We start from the raw sequence: 19074 nt of genomic DNA, 5'->3' as shown, positions 1-19074 counted from the left end.
TATCACATACAGCCTTTTCCACTCCTGAATGTCCTTGTAACCCTCAGAACATGGACTCTGACAGCCCAGGCCAGCTTGCCCGACATTGAATGTCCTCATCATCCTACCTAAGCTCTGACTTCCTGCTTGGGTTCTGACCCCATACTCTAGGGCTTGCCCTTTTCCCCACATAGTTGCCTTCCTTTTCCCACATGGACTCAGACAGCTCACTCTAGGCTATCCTCACACGTGGATACCCTCCCCGTCCAGCTTAGGTTCTGGTTTGCCTGTGTCAGGCCACCTGTTTGTGTGGATGCCCTCCTCAGCCTTCCTGGGCTTGACAGCCCACACCAGTCCCCCCTCCATGGCTCTGATCCTACTCAGGCTCTGGCTCCCCTTCCCTCAGTGTAGACACACTCCTCACTCTGTTTGGGCTCTGTTGCCCCAGACTAGGCTTCCTGTCCATGGGGAACCTTCTTATCCTGCTGAGGCTCTGGTTCCCTTTGCTGGGCCTTTCTCATCCAGATTGGGTTCCATCATGCTGCATGGTGCTGCCCCATGTATGGATGCCCTCTTTGCCCTCCTTGAGCTCTGACGCCTCACTTCTGGCCTCTCCCTGAATGAAGGCCCTCCTCACCCCACTTGTGCTCTGACATACAGCTCCGGGCCACTGCGGCTTCTTGTGCCACCGCCAAGGCAGACCACTCCCTGCCTCTGCCCCACTGAAGAGCTTTAGTACTGATAACTTTCCAAAAAGGGAAGAACAAAGGGAAAGCTTGCTATCTTTTTAATGTCTAAAGGATTTGAAATGATGTCCTCATTTTTACTCTTGATATTAATAATTTATGCCATCTCTCTTTTGTTCCTGACTAGTCTCTTCTAGCAGCTTATTAATTTTATTAGTGTTCACAGTGAATTTTATTTTGGTTTGCTGATGCTTTCTATTGTATGCGTGTTTTCTCTTTTTGATTTCTGCTCCTAATTTCATTCCTCCTACTTTGTTTGAGTTTCACTTGTATGTTTTTTAAATTTTTAACATCTTGAAATGGGTACTTAGATCATTGTTTTCAGCCTTCCTCTCTCCCCTGCCCTCCCTGGTATATGCACTTAAGCCTGTAAATATCCTTCTTAGCCACATTCCACAAGTATTTCTTTTTTTGTTGTTAGTTCCTTTTTTTGTTAGTTTCTTTTTAATGCACTTGTAAATGGGATTTTTCTCCCTTAATTTCTTTTTATGATAATTCATTGTTGATAAAAACACAACTGATTTTTTATATTGATTTTGTATCCACCAACTTTACTGATTATATTTATTAGCTCTAACAGTTTTTTGGTGGACTCCTGATGGTTTTCTATATATAATATTATGTCATCTGCAAATAGAGACAGTTTTACTTCTTCCTTTCCAATTTGGATGTCTTTTTTTTTTTTCTTGCCTAATTGCTCTAGCTAGGACTTCCAGGACCATGTTGAATAAAAGCAGTGAGAGTCAGCATCCTTGTCTTGTTCCCAGTCTTGGAGGAAAAGCTTTCAGGTTTTCACTGTTGAGTATGATGTTAGCTGTGGGCTTTTCATATATGGATTTTATTATGTTGATGTATGTTCCCTTTGTACCCAGTGTGTTGAGGGTTTTTATCATGAATGGATGTTGAATTTTGCCAAATGCTTTTTCTGTATCTATTGAAATGATCATATTATTTTTATATTTCATTTTGTTAATGTTTTTTATTACATTGATTGGTTTCCATATGTTGAACCATCCCCTGGAATAACTCCTACTTGATTATGATGTATGATCCTCCTAATATATTCTTGAATTCAGTTTGTTAATATTTTGTTGAGGACTTTTGCGTCTGTGTTCATCAGGAATATTGGCCTGTAATTTTCTTTTTTTGTAGTGTCCTTGTCTGGCTTTGGGTAATGCTGGCCTCGTAAAATGAGTTTGCCAGTGTTCCCTCCTCACCTGTGTTTTCTAAGAGTTTGAGAAGGACTGGTATTAATTCTTCTTTAAGTGTTTAAGAATTCTCCAGTGAAGCCATCTGATCTTGGACTTTTGTTTGTTGGGAAGTTGATTACTGATTCACTATCCTTACTAGTAATTGGTTTGCTCAGATTTTCTATTTCTTCATGATTCAGTCTTGGTAGATTGTATGTTTCTTGGAATTTATCCATTTCTTCCAGGTTGTCCAATTTGTTGGTATATAATTTTTCATACTAATCTCTTATGATCCTTTTTATATGTGGTATCAATTGTAATTTCTCTTCCTTCATTTCTAATTTGAGTCTTCTCTCTTTTTTTTTCTTGGTGAGTGGCATCTACTCTTTTCCATATAGATATGAACAGTGAAATGGATCCCATCCCCAGCTTCAATTTGATGGCTTCTGATTAATCTAAACCATTTATGGTAATCACATTCCCCCTACCACAGATGGGTTTAGAAATAGACATGTGACCCAGTTCTGTCCAGTGAGATCTGTGGGGTAATATGCTGAGAGACTTCTGGGAAAGATCATCTCTCTTTTTGAAAAAATTAAGGTAAAGGAAAAGATGGCATGCTGATTCTTAGAACTACTACATTGGGAATTTTTTGATTGTCTTCATGGTACAGTAAATATTTAGATATTACAATCTAACTTATAATTCAATGGCTGATTAAATGTACATTTTAAAGGGAGAGAAGATGTCATTTTAGTGATTTAAAACCTATCAGTAGAGAATATATTTAGAAACAACAAAATTCAAATATCAGGTTTTGTTGTGTTTTTTGTTTTTTGGCCATGCTGCGAGGCATGTGGGATCTTAGTTCCCAGACCAGGGATCGAATCCATGCCCCCTGCAGTGGAAGCGCAGAGTCTTAACCACTGGACTGCCAGGGAAGTCCCTGTTTTTGTTAACAAAGAGGGATTTATTTGTCTCAGGCATCAAGAAGTTTGGAGATAGCTACTTAGTGATTTTTCAGATGCTTCTTCATTATTCTTAGTTTTCATTCTCATGCTTGTTACTTCATGGTTACAAGATGAGTGCAGCACCTCCAAGCAGGAGGAGGGGGAAAGGCCAGTGGACAAAAGGGGCATGCCAGTTGAGTCTGCCTGCTTTTGTCAGGAAAACAAAAGTTTTCCTGGAAGCCCTGTTCTGAAATCTGGTTTATTGTGTTTTATTAGCTACTATTTGCAATCCATCTATTTAATCTATCTTCTCAAATTTAGCTATATTAAGTCGTTAACTTTTCTACTTTGTGCTTATGTTTTCTAAAGTGGGTATGTTAGACTCAGTAGGTGAGACATTTAATTTCTTTTTACAAAATTAGGGCTTCTGAGCAAATATGTAAATCTGTGCTAAGTTCAATATTTTTCATTTGAACCAGACATTGTGGTAATTTTTCAATGAGTTTTATAGTTCTTATGTAAAGTTTTTCTAAGGAAAAACAGAAGACCTATTGAACATTTGAACTGAACTCCATTATAAGAATTACAATACAAACTACCTTTTTTCAGAGTCCCTTTTGAGAAAGGAGAGTCACAGTCCATTAAAGGAAAAAACGAGCAGTGTTTAAATTTAATATCTGTTATTGTGTCCAGGATTTATCTACACAGACTTAGCTTTCCTAAGTTGTATACTGAACTCTATTTCCATACATACCCTCCTGTCCCCACCTCTATCCTGTTCACAGACATGTTTATTCTCAGTTATTTAGATAAATCATTACGGTAAAAGTTAAAAGCATAATTTAAGAGAGAAAGAAAATGTAGTTTCAAATTAACTGCTGGAGGTGGAGATGCGTGCTCTGGACAAGGTGGAGCCATACTTTAGAAGGAATACAGATTCAGGGTGTGGTGGAGCAGGGTGTGGCCTCTTTATAATGGAGACGGGGTGGAATGCAGACTTCAGGCTTTGCTGGGGATGGGGGAATTAGGCCTTCATTCAGAGTGCACCCATTCCAGGATTCTGGATCTAGGATAGATGTGGAAAAATAGTTTCCGACTCTGCTAAGGTGAATGCTAGTTTATTTATTTATTTATTTATTTTGATGTTTAAAGTGTGTTTGAAAAATCATTTATTTTCTTTTTTAAAAAATCATTTCTTAATAAAACTTTTATATTGAGGTTATGTTTATTCCATTAATTCACTTAGAAAAATCCTTCATAGATCGTTTCAGACAGGATAGGCTAAGTTTGCTGCAGTAACAAGTGACCCCCCCAAATCTCAGGAATATAAACAACAAGAGTGTATTTCTTATTCACTCTACATGTCCAGTGGGAAATGACTGGGGACTCTGCTCATCAGAGGCACTCATGGACCCAGGCTGCTGGAGGCTCCATGTCTAAGTGTGCTTCTGTGGTCGTCTGGGCAGGGGACGTGGGTATAACAAATCACCCACTGTGAATGCTAGTTTAAATTCATCTCAGTAATTGAAGACAATAAATGAGGTTTATATTTGTTTTACTTACCATACTTTTACTGTTGTGGCTAGAGAGGTCACAGATCATAAGGGAATAAATGAAGTTTGTATGCTCTAGGATTGTTTTGAAAGAAAGACCTAAATAAATCATCAATTTCACTAGTATTTTTTGCTCTCCCATTTTTATAGTATAAAACAGGGTCTCTCTTGTTATATAACTTTTATTTTTCCTGATCTTATTATGCAGGAGGAGAGGAATGGGAAACCAGATTATTTTATTTCTGCATCTGAACTAGGGAAGAAGACAACTCATTAGTAAATCTAGTAGTTACTTTGCCACAAAATTTTAATCCAGTTTTTTAAAGTTATTACAATTATTGTGGACTGTACTGCATGTCGAGGCTAATTGGAAACAGTGACCAGATTCTTAATCATTATCAGGAAACTGCATTCAGAGAATGAGAAGAACACCCCCACTGGATGAATTGCAGCCACCACCATATCAGGATGACAGTGGTTCTCCCCATCTCTCATGTACACCCTCAGAAATTGGGGACAGTAAATGTGAATTTTCCCACTGCAGCAACAGTCCAAGATGCTCATATAACAAGTGTCCAAGTGAAGGAAGCACAGGTCATGAAATAGAAAGTTTTCATAATAAAGGATATGAAGAAGATGTTCCAAGTGACAGCACTGCAGTCCTGAGCCCTGAAGTAAGTAAAAGCACATAGAATTTTTAAATGAATGTTATTTGGAAGATAATAATCCTGTGCTTATCCTCTTGGTCAGAAGGTTTTATCACTATCTTGTCCTTTATGGCTTATGGTACCAGTTTCTATTTTTATCCAGCAGATTTTTCAGGGCTGTCCCAACCATCCTTCAACTCTCTTTCAAAAGAGGACAGGTAGATAAAAATGAGAGCAATATGCAAGATATTGAGAAGTATCTTGCCTCAGGTTTCAACCTCATAGGGGTTTAAAAAAATTTTTTTTAACATTTTACATAAAACATTCTGAAATTACCCATTTCTTTTATCTTAAGGTTCCTATTTATGTTTGTGTTTATTTTTTAAATTATTTTATTTGGATATTTTTACTATTGGGAGGTGGCCCTTTAATGTTTTACAAGCCTTTCAGAATAATGTCTGCATTTCCATACCATGGAATATGGAAGGGATAAGTGATGCTCAGCTTTACTAATGAAATTTGAATTCATGACATCATTCATTCAGAGTGGTTGGTTGGTTGTGTTTTAAGTTATTTCCTTCTTTTGGAGCAAAAAATGTGAAAACAACAACAAAAATAGGTGTGTTATACTTTTGAAGTCTTTCCATGTTCTAAAAAGGATTTGTTTTAATCTTTCAATGATGATAAAAACTATAAAGGTAATCTAGAGGTTTTCATTAGGCAGTATTTACTTTTAGGTTTCCTTTTTTTCTAGATGGCAAGTTTGTACAACTTTTGTCCCAGACAACATTTCATGATACTGCAGTGTGTCAGTGTTCTTACTAGGTGAATTTTTATCTACTGCCAAAATTAAATAATGAAAGTACAGCTCTGAATAGAATTTCCTTAAAGATTTTCTTATATAATTTCTAGGAACACTTTTTATCTGTTACTACTCTTCTACTATTTCTAATATTATTATATAGTATCTAACTTATCTAACTTAGAAGGAAATTCTGCATTGGTATTATAAATTTAACATAGCAGTATTTCATCATTTTCCACAAAGAATATTTCTCCATGTTTTGTACCTGAGCAAATTTGAGATAACTATTTTATAGATTTGCAAACTATATAGATAGCCAACACATAAACAGTGAAACCTGGATTGTGGAACTAACAACAACAATAATAGCTATCACCAATTGTGCCAAGAACTTTTCTATAAGCTTTACATAGCTCATTTAACTCTAACAACCTCATCTTCAGAAAGTTGTTATTTCCACTTCAGAAATTGAAAACATTAAGACTCAGAGAATTAAGCAAGTTGCCCAGGTTTAAGTAGCGCTTAAACAGTAGAACTGTAATTCAAAGCCAGGTCTGCCTGACTGCAAAAACAGTGGTCTTAACAACTATGCTCTATTGCCCCTCTTGACCTGAATCATTGTGTGCAAAATTACTTTGAAGTATTGGTACCCTCCAAGTACACCACCAGGCAAGCTATCCCAGAGGACTCACAGGCCAAATTAAGATACTCAGGTTACACTTGTGTGTGTGTGTGCATGCATGTGTGTATGTGTGTTTTAAGCTATTTCAAAAGTAAAACAAGAAGGAAGAGAAGCAAGATAAGGTAGGAGAACACACTTAGGATAGGATGCCCTTAGGTACGGGTGGCAAGACAACAAACACCGTGTGAATCCTGGTTTATATAATGTCCTTATGTTCAGTCTTACTCTTTCTGCTCCATCAGCATTCCCTAATTACGGCACGGTAACAAGGACAAAAGTTGAGATTTGAACAAGGGTGCCAGGGGCCAAAAACACATACTTGTTTTATGGGAGAGATGCAGGGGCAAGTACTCCTGGCCACAAGTGAAACTTGCAGTTAGTCTACTAAATAGACATAGATTTTATGTGCATTTCTTAAATAGAACACGTGGGTGACAGAGCTGTCAGCCCAGAGGTGACATGATCATAGCTTGGCCTTTCTATCCCTTTCCATAGGTAATAGTCATTTGTTCTATCTCATTTTCTGTTTATTCTGTCTTTGACATATCTTACAAGTCATTACCTTAGTTATTATATATATTTACCACATCTTCTGAATTCTGCCTGTGTCTCTCAAGTTACTTCCTTATTATCTGTAGTTAACAGAACCTGTGAGTTTTGCCCATATTTCAGAAGCTTGCTGTGTTAACACTTCTTGAGTCTCCTCCATCCTGCTTGCTTTTGTGTCTTCTACAGCGAAACTGAATATGTTCAAACTGCAGCAAATGCATGTCACATAAATATTTAGGTGCTGATAGCCTGTGTTAGTGTAAAACTCATTCTTGTGTTTTTTCAAGTTTACTTTGCTTCCTACCATTCCTTTAATAGATATTATTTATCAAATAGAAAATTCTTACCTTCCTATTGGTTTAATCCAGGATCCAGCTATTTTAGAGCCTATCTTCCTACACAGTTGAACTGGGAGAGGAATGAGGAGAGTTCAGAAGGATTCCCCGGCAAGGAGTTCATTAACTGTATTGATGACCTGTTGCTGGCTAAAGATTATTGAAAACTTTGATTCAGAACCTTGAAAAGAGGGATTATTTTCTAATTACCTGTTTGTAGAGTACAAATAGTAGCTTTTATCTGTAAAAGTCCCACCCTTTTAACCCTCAGTTTCACAAGGAATGCCCAGGAAAAAAAAAAATGCCCAGGAAAAAAAAAAGGGAGGCACCAAGAGAAACAAAACTCAGAAATAGTTATCTGAGCCCATATAAAAATCTTTATTGCCTTGAAAATCTTAACTGTCATGACACTGTTTTGGAAAATATTTAATTGAAAAATAATGTAATTAATCATTTAATTAGCAATTATGAAGTGGCATGCATTAAAACATTTTGTTCTAACCTGTCAGTTTAACAGAGTAAGAATATTTTTACCCTGATCTAATCATATTGCATAAAAAACTGAATTATTCTATGAGAGTTTGTTCCTACTCCTAAAGTATTCTTCTTCACTTGTCATCTTTTCTTCCATACACCATACAAAATTGAGTCATAGTAGGTAGACATGTAAGATCTCTGAGGTCAAAGACTTGTGTCTTTTTGTTTCTCTGCTGCATCCCCCACCCAAAATATGTCCTGGCACATAGTAGGTGCAATAGTTAGGCACATGTTAAGCTGCTATAACAAGGAGACAAGTACAATGGCAAATACAGATACAAAACCACAGAAGATTGTTTGTCTTTCATTTAACAATACTCCTGGGCGAGTAGGTGACTTTGCTCTACAACATCATCCAGGGGCCCAGTTCCTGCTTTTTAGTCACTCTTCTGTCCCCTAGGGTGTTGGCCTAATCCACATGGTCCAAGCTGACCCACACATCCTATCTGTGTATCTGTTTGTGGGAAGAGTGAGAGATAGAGAGTGAAGAGCATGTAATTTTTTCTACAAACCTGATCTGGATGTTTCATACAGAACTCTGTTTCTCTCCCTTTGGCTAGAGCAGAGTTTCATGGCTATATCAGTTGTAAGGAAGACTGCAAAGTAAAGTCTCTTGCCAGACAATGTGTTTCTGGCTAAAACCCAGGTAGTTTTTTTGAGACATGCGAAAGGGAAGACCAAGAGTCCGTAGTAGTGCCTACTACAGTACGCATTAAATAAAAGTTCAGAAAAATTCAGAAAATTATAAAATTGGCCCACATTTTAAAATGAAAGACACTTAATATTTATTAAAATATTTGAAGGAGTGAAGTGGTATAGCTGAAAAGTCAGAGACCTGAATTTGGCACTATTAGTCACTAGCTGAAACTCCTGTTACATTCCAGATAGTTAGACTAGCAGGAACTTTAGACAATTCCAGGCAAAAGAGATACAGTTTCTTTTAACCTTACAATTAAAATATATAGTTTCATACTTTCTTGAACTTTTGGAATTGTATTCTGCCATTTTCAACAGTAATTAGTATCAGAAAATCATACGTAGTTTTAAATTCTGGTTAAAAATTGAAATAGTGTGTGTGTGTTATAGAAAATAAATATTTGGCTGCAAGTATTTTGAGGCCTTTGTATTTATACTTTCGTATTTCACATTTCCATTGATTTTCAAGCCTAAATGTGTTAACATTCTATTACAGATGGGGGCATTTGAAACAAATCTGAAAATGGTACCAAAATTTTCAGTAGCATTATACTTTCATTTATGTTCTCTTTCTCTCCAGCCTAATATTGAGCTGTCAGTTGTTTTGTTTATAATGTTACAATTTTAGTAATTTTTTTTACAAAAGGAGCAGAAATATACATGGAAGTGTATATTTTTGTTTCTCATGATAAAAACGTATATCCAACTTTCTCTAAATTGTGATGGTGGATATTAAATTCTATGTCTTTATTATAATAAATTTTTGAGTTTAACTTACCACTTACATTACTTTGTCCCCATAGAGTAGCTTTTGATTGTAGTTGGCTGTTAATTATTATTACTTTCTTTATGATAGCAAATAAAAACAGTCATTCTTCTAAAGAAATATCAGATACTTATTTACATGCTAGATGAAATAATAGAGTTAAAAATTGAAAACATTTAAATTTGCTTTTCTTAGGATATGTCAGCTCAAGGATCATCTTCACAGCTTCCTAAACCTTTTGATCCTGAGCCAGAAGCTAAATATGGCACACTGGATGTGACTTTTGACTATGACTCACAAGAACAGAAGCTTCTGGTAACAGTGACAGCTGTCACAGATATCCCAACATATAACAGGACAGGTGGCAACTCGTGGCAAGTACACCTTGTTCTTCTACCTATAAAGAAACAGAGAGCAAAAACCAGCATCCAAAGAGGACCATGCCCTGTCTTCACAGAAACATTCAAATTTAATCATGTTGAATCTGAGATGATTGGAAATTATGCAGTTCGGTTTAGACTGTATGGTATACATCGCATGAAAAAGGAAAAGATTGTGGGGGAAAAGATTTTTTATTTAACAAAATTGAATCTTCAAGGGAAAATGTCATTACCTGTGATATTGGAACCTTCTTACAATCATTCTGTGAGTATCTGATCAAATAACCCAAATACAGTTTATGTCATGGTATATAATATACACAATTTTTAAAATCTATGATCAACCCAACAACTTTGTCAGCCTATTTTTTACATAGTAATCATAACTACAAAATTTCTAAGTCCTAAATAGGTAGGTATAACTTATGTATTTTATTTTATCTTCACAGAGTCTGGCCTGATGTCTTTCATATTTATTCCTTTGTTAAACATTTATTACATGATTGCTTATGACATCATCTGAACTCCTTATAGAATTTATTGTTTTCTTTCCAGGTTAAAACTAGGTGATACTTTAACAGCTATCTAGCCCATATCTTATTTGATATACTGCAGAAATTATTTGCTTTTATAGAATTTATGCTGCTGCCTAGGTCATAACTGATTATCCTTCCAGATCTGCTATGAAATTATTTTTAAAGGTTCAAAAAAAACTCTGCCCTTGTTATACTTTCCACTTTTTTTTTTTAAACAAAGATTTTGCAGTGTTTCTGAGAGAATACTTCCATTTAGTACTATGAGCTATTCTCCCTTTTCTCTTTTTTCCTCCAGGTACTGATCACACACAAGTGTCTCTCCCTTACTGTCTGTCTGTGATCTCTCTCTCCATATTTTTTTTTTTTTTTTTTTTGCTGTACGCGGGCCTCTCACTGTTGTGGCCTCTCCCGTTGCGGAGCACAGGCTCCGGACGCACAGGCTCAGCGGCCATGGCTCACGGGCCCAGCCGCTCCGCGGCATATGGGATCCTCCCAGACCGGGGCACGAACCCGTATCCCCTGCATCGGCAGGCAGACTCTCAACCACTGCGCCACCAGGGAGGCCCTCTCTCCATATTTTTAACTAAAGTCCTGCAAGGCATTGCAAATCGCAGGAGAGTTGCACTGTTTATTTAAACCAGAGAGATACACTATGCCACATAGTTATTTAGATTATGAGAAAATCTGTGAGATGCTGGAAATATAAATTTTGAATTATATTTATTCCTCTCATAATTGAATAAGAAGCATTTTTACACATAAATATACAGATTTGGAATAGACATATATTAAAATAAAGGTATAATATTTTAGAGTTGTTTTTAAGCCTTTAAATATATTAAGCATAAGTGCAAGGTTAGAGTCTCACTGAATTTATACCAGGCAGCATTTGATCTTATAGGACCTTCATTCCCAATAGAACCATACCATTTTAGCTAGATGATTTCAGCATCTTTAAAAACCAAAAGGTGATAATAAATATAGTATACCCCTATGGGTTTTTAATATAATATTTATCCTTTATTGGGTAAATTGATAACTTGTTTTAATTTTACATTTTAGAATTACTGTTTGGGGGAAATGTCTTTTTTAAATGATATCAGCAGTTTATCAGAGGAGAGGCAAAAAAAAGTGCAAGCACTATTTCAGAAGGAAGAAGATAACTTTTAATAAAATTGAATATTCTATAATTCTTGCTATGATTTTTAAACTTACTCATTATTTGGTTTGAGTGATCACTAGTTAATCTGTGGAAAATGCATCCTTGTATATAGAAATACCTGATTTATATTAGAAGAGAATGACTGTATCATCAAGAGGTATGTATCTTGTGTTTCTTTATTTGCTTTGAGTTATCTGTTCCCAATTCTGTATTAATTATCTTCTTTTCACAAAGAAAATGAAGCCATAAAAAATAATATGTTTTCTTCCTCTGGTCATACTAAATGATTTCTATCCACACCTACATCACATGTGTTGGCTTATGGGGTTTTTTTTTTCATTTTTTTTTAACATTTTTATTGGAGTATAATTGCTTTACAATGGTGTGTTAGTTTCTGCTGTATAACAAAGTGAATCAGCTATACTTATACATACATATACCCCCTTATCCCCTCCCTCTTGCGTCTCCCTCCCACCCTCCCTATCCCACCCCTCTAGGTGGTCACAAAGCACCGAGCTGATCTTGCTGTGCTATGTGGCTGCTTCCCACTAGCTATCTGTTTTACATTTGGCAGTGTATATATGTCCATGCCACTCTCTCACTTCGTCCCAGCTTACCCTTCCCCCTCCCTGTGTCCTCAAGTCCATTCTCTGCGTCTGCGTCTTTATTCCTGTCTTGCCCCTAGATTCTTCAGAACCATTTTTTTTTTTAGATTCCATATATATGTGTTAGCATACGGTATTTGTTTTTCTCTTTCTGACTTACTTCACTCTGTATGACAAACTCTAGGTCATCCACCTCACTACAAATAACCCAATTTCGTTTCTTTTTATGGCTGAGTAATATTCCATTGTATATATGTGCCACATCTTCTTTACCCATTCATCTGTTGATGGACCATGTGTTGGCTTATGTTTGATTCTGTATTTCTGTATGTCTGACAACCAGTACAATAAATTTCTGTGGAGTGTTCAGAAAAAGAAAAAAGTGCTAAATAGATAGCTTCTAAGACATAACATTTGAATCTGAACAAAACTATTTATCTTCTGCTCTTAGAGAATTTTTTCTCTGCATTGCTATGCTTCTCAGAGTTAGTGCCTGTGTTGAATTGTTGCTCTATCTTGGCCTTCTTTCTTTCTCCACCTGCTCAAAATCTCATTGCTTGTTTTTGGCTTCTGTGCCAAAAACAACTAGTGTCAAAAACAACTAGTGTATGACAGTTGTGAAGTTAAGACTCATAATTCTGTCTATCAGCTGTCTTGTAAGAATAAAATACTAAAAGAATGTATGTGTTCTGTCTGTGCTCTAGTGTTAATGTTCTCTTTGCTTAGGTGTTGATATTAACTGTATAGAGAAATCATGTGATTGTGGATTACTTAGGTGATTTTAGCTCTAATTTTGTAAGATGTAATAATATATGAGTGAGAGGTACTTTCATAATTAAACATTTATTCTTATAGCTTTTGACTAATTACTTCTTCTTCTTGCAAGAATATTAGCCTTTTGGCAAGGGAAAGTTTTAATCCAGTTAAAAAATTTACAGACTATGGTTAAAACATATTCAAAGCTTAATTACAGTTCATTTTCATGGGTAATAATAGAAAATTAGAATTCTGCAAATAGAATTTAGTTTTATAGATAGTTTTTCAGAAACTGATCAAATCAATACATTGAGAGAAAAATGACCAGTATCACCAAACTGACTTTCTGAGAACTAAGCCCTGAGTTTCCTTGAGGGTAAAATTTAAGTTTAACATTAAGATAAGCATATAGTTTGATCAGTGAACAGTGGAAAATATATGAAGGGTTGAAAAGCATGAGTTCTTTCTACTAACTAGTTGTGTCAGTTTGGATAAATTATCTAATCATTTTGGGCATCAGGTTTCTTGTTTGTAAAATGAGAGAATTAAACAAATGATCTCTAAGGTTCTACCCAGCACTATATTCTCTGATTCTACTAATATATATTGGGAGAAAAGTTAATGGATTTTAGGTGAGTTTTGTATGCTTAGCATATGACATTTTGTTGTGGGCATTTATTATGTTTTCTCACTCCTTCATACTTTTTTCAGCAACCTTCTAATGTCTGAGGAAGTCCCAACTAAGTCCCACCTCCCTAAGTTAAGCTGTATAATTCACTTCCCTAGTTTCACTGGTAGCTAGGGCATGAGCCATGTTACCTAGATGCTCCACTCATATTCATCTCTAGGAAACCTCAGCACAGACTGAACAGAGAAGCAGATGCTGCACTCAAATTATGTTCTCATCAGGTTGAAGGAATCTGATATCGAGTCATTAGTAATTCTAAATTAGATTTGCTGGTACAGAAATTGTATTGGTGCTGAACAATAATAAATAATAATTACAGGAAAGAAAAGACCTTGGCATAGAAGTGTCCAGTAGAAGCAGTAGCAGATTTCCTCACAAGGTCAGTTCTGCAGTATGGTTTTAGGTTTTTTCTTGAGAAGCTTAGCCATAAACCTGGTTCTCTAGTCATACCAGTCCCTTTAATAAATTGCTGTTCCACTTAGACAGTTAGCTTCCAATGCTTTCAAATAAGAACCCTGACTGGTAAATGTTGAAATAGCTATATGGTTTAGTATTTACTTGCTTTAGTCAGTTCTTAAGTTATACTCAATAGTTAGAATGTTGTCAGTTACCCTTCCTACCATGGTATATCCCTCTCATATTTTTTTTGTGTGTGTGTGTGTTACGCGGGCCTCTCACTGTTGTGGCCTCTCCCGTTGCAGAGCACAGGCTCTGGACACGCAGGCTTAGTGGCCATGGCTCACAGGCCTAGCCGCTCCGCGGCATGTGGGATCTTCCCGGACCGGGGCACGAACCCGTGTCCCCTGCATTGGCAAGCGGACTCTCAACCACTGTGCCACCAGGGAAGCCCCCCTCTCATAATTTGAACTTTTGTCATACACTCAACTTGTTCGTATGGCATTCTTTCCTTGTGTTTAACCCCAATTACTTTCTTCACTTGCATTTTTGGTACCATATAGTAATCTCTCTATTACAGTTATCTGGAATAGCCTCTCGCCTTTTCCTCCCTCAAGTTTTATTTCTTATTCAATTTATTCGATTTATTAATAATGAAACTTTATTCTTTCTCTCATAAACATAGAACCCTTCCTGTACAGACAGTACTTAATTAGTATAATCTATGCAAAGTAGTCTGTCTAGCTAGAAAATTGGGAATTCAGTCCTACAACTGCAAAGCACTGAATTTGGCTAACAACTTGAATGAGCTTGGAAGTAGATTTCTTCATCAGAGCCTCCAGATAATATCCCAGCCCAGCTGAAACTTTTATTAGTCATGTGAGACCCTAAGTGGAACATCCACCTGAGCTCATTTGGACTTTTGACCTACAGAAAATGTGTTGAAACTTAAGTTTTAGTGATAGAGGGTACTTAATATGTGCCTAGATGTCTATAGTTCATTAAATCTGGCTCCATATTTCATTTCTGTGTGAACACATAAGAGTTATAAGAAATGGACATGGGAGTGGGTGGGATTGTCTTGGGTGAGAAGAGAAAATCCTCAGGAACTCCTAGATGTAAAGATTGGAGAAAGGTGGGGTAGAGTAGGAAGAAAGAGATAGTAAAACATCACAAAATCCAAGAATGAGGTTTTGAAGGAAGGAGTACTCAACTTTGTCAAATGCTCCAGATGGAACCAATAATCTGAGTGCTGAAAACTGTCCATTGAATTTAGGATATGCAAGTAATGGGTAGCCTTAGAGAGACCTGTTTTGGTGGGGTAGAGGGGTCAGAATCCAAACTAGAGTGGCAATCATGTAGACAACTCTTCCACCAAGTTTGCCTGTGAAAATAGAGAGAGAAGGGGTTCAGGAAAGATGTTTCTGAGGTTAGGGGAGATTTGGGCATGCTTAAATGCTAATGCAAATGGTAAAATATGGAGTGTTAAGATATAGGAGAGCTAATTGAAGATAGCTATTAATTGAGGTCTGGGATGAACAGAGAGGCAAAAATGTTACAAGTATTTTCAAGCCATTTATTTTCATTGTAGACCATGAAATCAAAGTGGAATAAAGAGAGAAGTGAAGCTAGAAGGGGACTAATAGGCAGGGGAAAGTAGAAAGGTTAGTGAACTGAAAGTTCCAAGGACATCAAGGAACAGATGTGAGGGTAGTAGCTGAGCAGGAATTATGGAAAGATAAGGGGCTGTGGTTAGAGAGGAGAATGTTTTCAATTAATGTGATGTGATGAGAAGGGTTCAGAGTATGATGGTGGGAGTGGGCAGCTGAGATGGAATAAAAGGTAAAGACACTGGAGATGGATAAGTTGGTCAAGAGAGGCCAGGTTCTTGGATAGGTTATCCACATGGACATTGATTGAAGTCACAAAAGATGGTGGTAGCAATTGAAATGTGAGAAAAGATAGAATCAAAGATCGTTGTTCTCAAGAAATGAAGAAAAAATGTTCGGGGAGTGAAGAGGAAATGTCTAGGAGAGAGTATCTATGAAGACAGGATAACATGAGCCTTAACGGAAATTAGTTATTCTTTTCCACAATTTTAGGGAAGCAGTGTTTGACAAAGCAGCAGAGAACTTCGCTTCTTGACTCTGAGACACTTTGGGTATGAGAGAATAACTAGGATGAAAAGTCTACAGAGGGTGATATATCCTCAGGGAAGAATTGGAATTCAAGTAAAGCAAGGTGTTGAGGGTTCAGGGAAGAAACTCAAGCTCTGGACGAGTCTATCATAGATCAGGAGGGCCAGAAGGCATAGTGAAAAGATTCTGAAAAGGAGGAGCATGATGGAAGTTTGTGTTAGTGAAGAAGTACCAAGAATAATAGAATGAATGTTAAAGTAAAAGAGATGGCCAATATCATCAGGGATTTGCCTTCATTTATATTATACCAAAATGTTCATCCCAATCATAATTTGCGTCTATTTAAATCTCCGATGTCATTTAAAGTCTAATTTAAATAAAATCTTTATGAAAATGTATTAGGTTATTTCAAATATACTTTAAATTAGTTGATCTTATCTATTTTTGTATACCAAATATCTAGTACTGGTTATTGCTGTACAAATGTTGAATGGATGGATGGGTGATTAGGTGAATACAGTACATAATATTTCTGAGTTATTGCCTCCGGTGCTGATTTTTGCAGCTAGTCATGTGTTTTCTTATTCTCGAACTTATTTTATGTCTTCCTTCTAGATTTTCAACACTTTAAGAATAGATACTGTTGTTTTACTTATTTGATATTGTTCATAGAACCTAGAACATAGGGGAAATTGATTCATCAACATGTTCAGATAAACCTAATCATTTTTAAAATCTTACTAAGTTCCATATAACATTATTCCCTGATAGGTATCACCATGCTTAAAACAGCTCTATTGGGCCTCCCTGGTGGCGCAGTGGTTGAGAGTCCGCCTGCCGATGCAGGGGATACGGGTTCGTGCCCCGGTCTGGGAGGATCCCATATGCCGCGGAGCGGCTGGGCCCGTGAGCCATGGCCGCTGGGCCTGCGCGTCCGGAGCCTGTGCTCCGCAACGGGGGAGGCCACAGCAGTGAGAGGCCCGCATACCGCAAAAAGAAAAAAAAAAAAAAAAAAAAAAAAAAAAAAAAAAAAAAAAAACAGCTCTATTAGGAATATTTTACAACCTGGTATTCAATAAGCATGCATCTCAGGGTAATTAAATAGGAACACATCAGGATTTGCTTTATTTTTAACTCATAATTGACTAATTAGGGGCATACATACTTATATAATTTCTCATTCAAGAGTACAATGCCACAGTTTCCTAAGAATGATCACCCTTCCTCATGACTTACAGCAATGATGGGCTTATTTTAGACTCTTGTATTTTCCACCTTTAATTTCTAAAATCCCTATGTCTCAAAAACAGCCTGTCTTTATATTAATGGATTGAATTAACTTAGTTTGATATTTGTACTATTACTTTTATTTTTAAGAGAGGTAAATTATTGCTCAGACATAATTGAAATATGTGCTCCTCTAAGAATCATACTTTAGTCTCTATTATTAGCAAGTGGCTTTTATTTCTTTATTTTTAAAGTGGAATATAGTTGCTTTACACTGCTGTGTCAGTTTCTTCTGTACATCAAAGTGAATCAGCCATACATATACATATATCGCCTCTTTTTTGGATTTCCTTCCAATTTAGGTCACCACAGAGCACTGAGTAGAGCTCCCTGTGCTATACAGTAGGTTCTCATTAGTTACCTATTTTATTCATAGTGTATACATGTCAGTCCCAGTCTCCCAATTCATCTCACCCACCCCCTTTCCCTCTTGGTATCCATACATTTGTTCTCTACGTCTGTGTCTCTATTTCTGCTTTGCAAATAAGATCATCTTTACGATTTTTCTAGATTCCACATATATGCATTAATAGACGATATTTGTTTTTCTCTTTCTGACTTATTTCACTCTTTATGACAGTCTCTAGGTCTGTCTGTGTCTCAGCAAATGACACAATTTTGTTCTTTTTTATGGCTGGGTAATATTCCATTGTATAGATGTACCACATCTTCTTTATCCATTCCTCTGTCAGTAGACATTTAGGTTGCTTCCACGTTCTGGCTATTGTAAATAATGCTGCAGTAAACACTGGGGTGCATGTATCTTTTTGAATTATCGTTCTCTCTGGGTATATGCCCAGTAGTGGGATTGTTGGGTCATATGCTAGTTCTATTTTTAGTTTTTTAAGGAACCTCCATACTGTTCTCCATAGTGGCTGTATCAATTTACATTCCCACCAACAGTGTAAGAGGGTTCCCTTTCTCCACACCCTCTCCATCATTTATTGTTTGTAGATTTTGTGATGATGGCCATTCTGACTGGTGTGAAGTGATACCTCATTGTAGTTTTGATTTGCATTTCTCTAATAGTGACGTTGAGCATCTTTTCATGTGTTTGTTGGCCATCTGTGTATCTTTTTTGGAGAAATGTCTATGTAGTTCTTCCACTCATTTTTTGATTGGGTTGTTTGTTTGTTTTTTGATATTGATCTGTATGAGTTGTTTGTATATTTTGGAGATTAATCTTTTGTCAGTTGCTCCGTTTGCAAATATTTTCTCCCGTTCTGAGGGCTTTTTGTCTTGTTTATGGTTTCCTCTGCTGTGCAAAGGCTTTTAAGTTTAATTTAGTCCCATTCGTTTATTTTTGTTTTTATTTTCATTACTCTAGTAGGTGGGTCAAAAAAGATGTTGCTGTGATTTATGTCAAAGAGTGTTCTGCCTATGTTTTCCTCTAAGAATTTTATAGTGTTCAGTCTTACATTTAGATCTTTAATCCATTTTGAGTTTCTTTTTGTGTATGGTGTTAGGGAGTGTTCTAATTTCATTCTTTTACATGTAGCTGTCCAGTTTTCCCAGCTCCATTTATTGAAGAGGCTTTTTCTCCATTGTATATTTTTGCCCCTTTGTCATAGATTAGGTGACCATAGGTGCGTGGGTTTATCTCTGGGCTTTCTATCCTGTTCTGTTGATCTATATTTCTGTTTTTGTGCCAGTACCATACTGTCTTGATTACTGTAGCTTTGTAGTATAAT

The 19074-nt window shown here is 36.5% G+C and overlaps 1 protein-coding gene across 1 annotated transcript in view; it reads left to right on the top strand.

Moving 5' to 3' along the window:
• Positions 1 to 19074, top strand: part of SYT14 (synaptotagmin 14) — a gene marked incomplete at its 3' end in the record, with an annotated part of 155665 nt that overhangs the window by 72760 nt on the left and 63831 nt on the right. The window contains 2 exon segments of the mRNA XM_082615156.1: positions 4821 to 5092; positions 9631 to 10080. Of these exon segments, the coding sequence (XP_082471282.1) occupies positions 4821 to 5092; positions 9631 to 10080 (722 nt within the window).

This window comes from Mesoplodon mirus, assembly GCF_964341445.2.
Source record: "Mesoplodon mirus genome assembly, chromosome: 3".
NCBI classification, from domain to species: Eukaryota; Metazoa; Chordata; class Mammalia; order Artiodactyla; family Ziphiidae; genus Mesoplodon; species Mesoplodon mirus.
The sequence above is the reverse complement of the archived record's forward strand: the minus strand, read 5'-3'. Positions and strand labels throughout refer to the sequence as shown.